Source organism: Ammospiza caudacuta, chromosome 3 (genome assembly GCF_027887145.1).
Source record: "Ammospiza caudacuta isolate bAmmCau1 chromosome 3, bAmmCau1.pri, whole genome shotgun sequence".
NCBI classification, from domain to species: domain Eukaryota; kingdom Metazoa; phylum Chordata; class Aves; order Passeriformes; family Passerellidae; genus Ammospiza; species Ammospiza caudacuta.
The window spans coordinates 95046843-95054591 of record NC_080595.1 but is presented as its reverse complement, the minus strand read 5'-3'; the positions used below and the strand labels follow the sequence as shown (position 1 = coordinate 95054591).

Here is a 7749-nt window from a genome sequence, read left to right as displayed (position 1 = left end):
TCAAAGAAGAAGTGAGAGGGGAGCTCAACAGTCTTTCTGAATATAAGTCCATTTTTTATAAGGGCCCATGGTTCACTGCAAAGATAATAAAGGCCAAGTTTTGCTTTTATAAAGCAGAGAGATTTCAAGAAAGTGACAAATGAACCTGTCAAACCTCAAATGCACTACTGGCTCAGTAGGAAATGTGACATAAAAAATAGGAGGGGAGAAAAAAGGTCCAATAAAGTTGTCTTCAGAAACAGGAGTTCTGAATAATGTATTGCCGGGTACCTGGAGAGCACACGAGCATTTGTTTTCTGAACATGGCCAAATTAATCTATTTTCAAATGGAAAGACATCAGAGACAATTATATATTATCATATGTGGTCTGATATTTTCCAGTAATTTCACTAGTTAAACGTCAGTAGAGGTCTCAGAGCTAAAATCAAAGAAAGGGAAAAATGACACTAAATGTGTCAAATTGCCCGACACAGACAGGCAACTGTGATCACTGAGAACATTGAGAAGGAAAATGTCCCCAAATGGGAGGCCAGCTTGAACAGAGAGATTAATTCTTTTTATTTTGGGAATTTCACAACTTTACTTGCAATTGTGGTGGGTCAACTCTGGCCAGCAGGTAAGCAAGCCAACATCACTCATGCCCACGTTCCTTTCCCAGGAACAGGAAGAAAAAAGCAAGAAAATCTGAGAATTGAAAAACAGTTTAATAAAGGAAGAGGGAAAAAAAATCAAACAGAAATGGAACCAAGCAATGCAAAGGCAGTAACTCATCACCTCCCACAAACAGACCAATGCTCACGTATTCTCTGAGCAGCCACAAACTTGGAAGACACCCCTCGCCCCCTTTCTTCCTCTACCACCACTTTCACTGCTGTGTTTGATGCTGTATGGTACAGGATATCCCCCTGGCCAATTCAGATCAGCTGTCCCTGCTGTGTGTCCCCCCGCTAAGTTCTTGCCCCTCTTTACTGGGGAAAGTGAGTGCAGAGTGTGAAATAACAGAAAGTTCAGCTATTGTGAAAATGTGGATGTTGGAGCCACCATTGGAGCCACAAATCACAGCACCATAGGCTGAAAAATATTTTAAAGATGGAATATTTTGGTGTGGTATGAATGATTTCCTTCTGCAAATCGCTCAGTCATACTTAGATACTTAGGTATTTACCTGTTGTTAGACATAAATTATTTTTAGATGTTTGTTATTTTTAGTTGTTTACTATAGTTACTTATCTGTTACTAAGTACCTATTATTAGCAGACACTTAAAAAGAGACTCGACAAGGTAAAGGCCTTGTCAAGCCTCTGAAGAAGAGAAATGATGCCTTAAGTTTTAGCATTCATTTTTTCCAGACTCTGTGCTGCCTAGGGGTGTAGTTCTGAGCTTCATATTAAGTGTGAGTAAGCTCTCTTCACAGAGTAGGTGGACAAAACAATTCCTTTTCTAGCTTGAGACCAAGGACAACCTATACAAGTTTCAGGCCCAAGAGCATAAACACCGGTGGACTGAAGAGAGCAAACAAGAAGGATGGGACTTCATAATCTGAAGGTGTAATCGGACAATTAACCCCAATATGCAAATGAACAAAAACTTACGAAAGTGTGAGACCTTGTGACAGGTCATCCATTTTTTTGGACCGGTGACCATTTTGGGTTCATGCTGGGTGTAGCCCTGGCCAGGCTCTTGTACTGCCCAAGGTGTATCCATCAAAGCCTTTTAATAAATATCTACTTTATTCTTTAACTCTGTCTAGCCTTTGTTCTAGGTCAGCCTTCTCAAGGCATCATGGGAAGCTGAAGCTGTCACAGAAATTAAGCAGAACAAATGGCAAACTAATTTAGAAAAAATATTTTATTCATAAAATGACTCAACATTGGTGCATAGACAAAATATCTTGGAGCTAGATAATTTAGTCCCTGAATACAAAAGTCAGAATAATTTTGTTCTTCCTTCAATACTGAAAATGAAAATAATAACAGAGAAATTATATCCAGAGTGGTGCTGTGAGGCCTCACCTCCTTGTCTTTGGATGTATAAAATCAAGGTGTCCAACACTTTGTAGGATCACTTCCTATGTTAGGATCATTTAATGAGTAAAGGGCATGTTAACTTTCCTTGAAATAATAATAATTATTATTCCAAATAACCATAAAACCTTGATTCTTCAAAACATACATCATATGATGTATGCAGAAACTGTCTTCCTTCAGTCTCAAGCAGAGAGGCAAACCTTAATGCAGAAACAATATACATGATAAACATGTAAGTTTTACAAAAAACAGATTTTATATTTTAAAGTTGGACCTCTAACTTCACCAGAACAAAGAAGGTGAAGAACTCACATTAGTATCCATGACATTTTAAAACATTCACTGCCAGTTGTGAACTTTCCTAAGGATATATACATTGCTATCAAACACTGGTAAAGGTAGTACAAGATACACAGGGAATTTCCTTTTAGCAGTGAAGACATGATAATAGTCACCCCAGCTGGATGTCACAGGAGTGACAGGTAAGTCACTCTTCCAATGACATCTAAGAATGCACTGGATTCAAAAGTCAAGTCTTTGGTTTTGAAACACATTCAGATATGAAAAATACACCCACCCACCCCACCTCATTTTCTTTTGTATTGCCTGGGGATTTTCTTCTAAAAGTCCCACTATTGGAAGTTATCTGTACACTTTTCTCCTGAAAATAAAACTAACAACAGTTTTCAACACAGGTATCTTCGTTCTTCACATCTTCAAAAAGGCAACCTATAAAAGGAAGCAAAAAAATACTGTGATTAATTTCAACACTGCAGGTAAAACAAAGATGCTTCTTTGTATCAATAGAAACGATATATTATAATAATCTTTTTATTTAATGACACACTAGTGCAATCAGAAAACAGAGGATGTACTGCCTCCACCTCTTCTCTACCTAACATGTCCCCAAAAATTCCCAACCTTTCTTTTTTTGCTCAAGCACTGCCTGCATTGTAGAACTAAAATGTTTTCTTCCCCCAGAATAACAAAGAATGTGTATCTATTTCATCTAACTTCAAAGGCTATTTGACAGTATTTTGAAACTTGCTTAGATTAAATCTTTGATACATTCCCAGTTTTGTCTGAATATTAGTTTATTTGAACAGTGCTGTTACTCTAAGTCAAATCCTGATTCCAAAGTCACAATGAGAAGTCCAAAGTCATAAAGAAAAATGTCTTACATTTTGAAATAACCAAAATCTTACCAGAGGGGAGAAGACAAATACTTGTATATGATCAGAAGATAGCAAATGATGTACCTCTTCTCTTTACTGCCCTAAGTGCACTGCCTAACAGCTATTTAGAGGGAAGGTGATCTATCAAATACAAGTGATCTATAGGATCTCTGATGTCCCAAACTCATTTGTTCTTGGTCACATGCATGCAGCAGTTTCTCCTGTATGGTTTTGGTTTTGTTTAGCTTTCTTCAGGATATGCAGTATACTAATGCAGAAAGTTAAGTTAGCTGACTGGAAATGACACATCCAGATTAATATCTGATAAGGAGATTGCTTCACATATTTCTTGTTGATCACAAAAAACAGAAAAACAGATGTACAGATGCCTTCGCAAAAATGCAAGAAGAAAGAAAAATGACCACCAGGTTACACAACTGTCTTCTGAAAAGATACAACCTATTCCTCCTGTCTGATGAAAAACATACAAGAAAAGAACTTCTGAGACAGACACTTCCTCTTTGTTCTCTGCAAGAGCTTTCAACAGTCACTTAAGTGAAGATTAAAATTACCATCAATTACAACTCTGGATTTTCAGAGATGACCCTCAACCACCACCACTCTACTTGATGCTGTGACAAAAGAAGTCATGAGGCATGATCAACCAGAAGGAATTAAATGCAAGCATAAAGTATCACTGAGTATTCAGAACAGAGGATAAAACAGAGCTCAAACACTCCTTTTGGATACTGTGCCCAAAGTATGTTTAAGAGAGTTATATGTCTGCTATAAAGGATGTAAAAAAAAACAAAACAAAACAAAACAAAACATTTTTAACAAATCTAAGATGGTTCTCAGAGAATCAGTGACACAAAGTGTCTAAATAACACATCTACAAGGCATAAATGGGACATGACAACAATTCTTGGTTAAGAATAGAAAAAAAAAACCCCATGCAAACTCACTTCCTGAACACTCTTTTGCTACTCCAAAACTAACAGCAATAACCCAGTAGAACACTGCAGTTACTGCATGGAAGAGTTTGTACAGGCAACACAACTGAGATCCCTGAAATCTCCCACATTTCCAAATCATTCTTTTCTTCTTCCGAACTGGAACTAAAATTCAGAAACAAAAAATTTCATGTCTTATATTAAACAGAAGGAAGAGATTCTTTATTATAAGGATAGTGAGGCATTGGAACAGGTTGCCCAGAGAAATTGTGGATGCCCCATCCCTGGAAGTACTCTAGGCTAGGCTGGATGGGGCTTTGAGCAACCATTTGAGTGGGAGGTGAACCTGCCTGTGGTGGGAGGCTGGAATGAGATGATCTCTGAGGTCCCTTCCAACCCAAACCATTCTATGATTTAAAGAACATAAATTTTCAGAAGTGTCTATAGGAAAACCATGCCAACAATCAGCTGGCAGGCCAAGGGTGGAAATTGGCCTGCCTTTCCCATGCGAATCTCACCACACTGACATATGCCCATAAAGTGTTTTTTTCCAGCTTCATCAGCATTTTCTAGCAGTAAGCTGCTATATCAAAATAATTTCTGTCAGCTCAACCAAGGGGTGTTGCAAAAGTTAGAGACTACTCAACATATAGGGAAATTTATCCACTATGCCAAAGATTCCCATCCTCAAAGACAAAAATTGAAAGCAAAATCAATATGCTTGTCACCTTTCTCATGACTTAGTTGCTCAGATGAATAGAGACATAATTATGAGCAAATGTAAAATTTTAGCTCTGTGGAAGAGTCATAAGTTATACAGGCTACAGATGAAACCCTGGCACCAGTCAAATCAAAGACAAAACTCACAGTGACATTAACAGTGCGAGAGATTTGTCCTTGCATTGCAAGGAAAAAAAATAGAAGAATCAAGAAAAGCAATAACCATCTCAATACACAAGACTCAAAATTTTAAGCAGATTTTTCTACCTGAGATTGCAGACTCCTTTGCTACACAGTTTTGAAGTGCCATTAGAGTGGATATATTTGTTTAATTTGACTGCTTGCTATATTTTATAATGCATGAAATACACTTTTCTTCTCCTTTGAGAGAGTTATTTGCAACATAATGCTTCCCTAGACTGCTAGGCTCTCCTACTGCCCAATAAACTGAAAAGCAACGAAAGCAATAAATTATTACTGTCTGTGTTTATATTTACTACCAATGTGAATGAAAAGAGCATATTAGATCATTCCTACAGCTGACATACCAGCAAAAAAAAATGCAAATCAAGCTGTTTAAAAACCAACTGCAACCCACCAAAGTACTTCCAAACAAAATCAACTGAAACAAAACCACTGAAGAAGTTTCACCTTATCCATCCAAAGTTCAATATAAACCTTATAAAATATTCCTTTATTATACTGTTACTGTAGATGCAGTTGGATATCTAAACAGCAGTAAATTATGTGTTTTACATAACAAATTAATTACTATAGGTTGGAGAAATGGAACTATGTGGTTTTTCCCCAGTTTTCCATCTATTAGGATACATTCTCTACAAGACAGACAACTACTTGCTTCTTCCAGCTTTAGTAGCAATGCTTTCAGCAGTCTGCACATCCAGTATTTCACTGCTATGAGAGGATTTTGAAAGAAAAACAATGTGTTGAACACTCATCTCATCCACAAAGGCTTATTACTAAATTCAGAATAAAAGTCAGTTCTAATCAGTTTTTTTACTGACCTTACTTCAGCATATTGTCCCCTTCTTGAAGTGCTCAGATTACTCCTTCAGTAAACAATAAAGCAGCATCAGCTTTGTTAAAAATCTCTCGGAGTCAGGACAAGTTAAGAAATCCAGGTACTGATGCTCAGTTTTAGAAGATGTGCTCTCTTGGCTTTCTCAGAAAAATCATAGAATGGTTTGGGGTGGAAGACACCCATAAAGATTATCTAATTCAAACTCCACTTGCCATTAGCAACCTGGTCAAGTGAAATATGTCCAAACACCGAGGAGTAAAAGGTGAAAGAAAACAGTTGCAACTTCTTAAAATATTTTTTAAACTATGGAGACCTAACGAATTTAGAGATAAAAGAAGGTGGTTCCAGACGGCTGAAGCTGGTGAAAAGAAATCTCTTCTACCAAGTGCTAACACTAGGTGAGCAGGCAGAGTGGATGACTGCTGTAAGAGAAGCAGGAGCATGAGAGAAGCAGCTAAACAACATATTTTAAAGAAATGCAATCTGCAAATCATCTAAGCAAGGAAAAAGAAGTTCAATCTTTGAATCAGCTCTAAGAACCATCCAAGGAGCCAGATTCTTACTTCCACAAAACAGGAAATAATAAGACAAAAGTTGCATTCCCATGTTGTAACACAAGTTTTGAAACTGTTCTTATGTTGCTCTCTTTTAAGGAGTCCAAGTGAATGGTGCATAAAAATCCCTATGTATGTCTCTCAAAGCTGACAATGAAGGATTTTAAATACCTATATCTCTCCTAAGAGCTAAATAAAAGTATGTAGAAGATACAGAATTTCTCTTTAGTTTTAGAGAGGGAATTGTACTTCAGTTTACTTCTGCATAATTATAAAGGAAAATAGTGGGTTGGAAGTAGTTATGTATGCTTCAGTTTCAGCAGAAAAAATTAAATCTCTGAATGCTTCCTAAAATATGACTGCTGTGGTTTTTTCCACTGCACAACAAATAATAAAAAACCACCACCAGCTCAAACCTCAAGTTTAAATGTATAAAAGACATTTTACTGTTGTCTTCTTTGAACATTAGGCCAATTTTTAAACACTACTATGCCCAGTTCATAATGCTACATCGTGTTTTAGAAGAACACAAGTTCCATGGCTATCTCAAATCATTTCTACTGCAAGAGACAGTCTGTACATAGACAGATACCCATGCTTTAATCCTGCCCATGTGCTAGTGTGAAATCAGGCGTGATGAAACGACTGCAGAGGAAACGCTGATTACACACCAGCAAGGCTACAGCCTACAATCAACATCAAACGCTGTATTTATTTCCACTCAAGGCTGACAGGTAATCAAGCAATGCCATGCTATCCATGTGCACAGGAAGAGAATAACCTTCCCAAAAAGACAAGGACAGCTGTGGGCAGACCTCTGCTCCTAGATCCAGCTGTGCTGGATGATACTAATCTCACAGGCTCATGGTATCTCTCTGCTGCAAGTTACTATTTCTCTATCCCCACAAAAGACCACTTCAGAGTTTTTCCTCCTGTCTGGTGAAATCAGACTGTTACACCAAACTCTGCCCTCTGGTCTGTATTAAATGGATGGGTTTATCCTAGAAACAAGAAAGGGAGGGCTTGCACAAATTCTGCTGGAAGATCACAGGGGACAGACAAATCTCTGGTGGAAATGAGAGTGAAAAGCTGAGGATAGTGGTATTTTCCACATGTACAGCTGGATTTGAAAGATAACATATACTCAAAGCCTCAGACCAGTCTAATTCATCCAGATTTGTATTGCTACAAATGTTACGGCTAGTGCTAAGTGTTATGGCTTAAGCCTTAACAACTACAGCAAGTACAACTGCTTGTGTGGTTGCAATTATATTGCA

The 7749-nt window shown here is 37.6% G+C and overlaps 1 protein-coding gene across 1 annotated transcript in view; it reads right to left on the bottom strand.

Moving 5' to 3' along the window:
• Positions 1-1870: 1870 nt before the first annotated feature.
• The window catches only part of UBE3D (ubiquitin protein ligase E3D), a 76309-nt gene continuing 70430 nt past the window's right edge, over positions 1871-7749 (bottom strand). Inside the window, exon 10 of the mRNA XM_058801511.1 lies at positions 1871-2757. Within this exon, the coding sequence (XP_058657494.1) occupies positions 2737-2757 (21 nt within the window). The 3' untranslated portion in view covers positions 1871-2736. The remainder of the gene's footprint in view (positions 2758-7749) is intronic.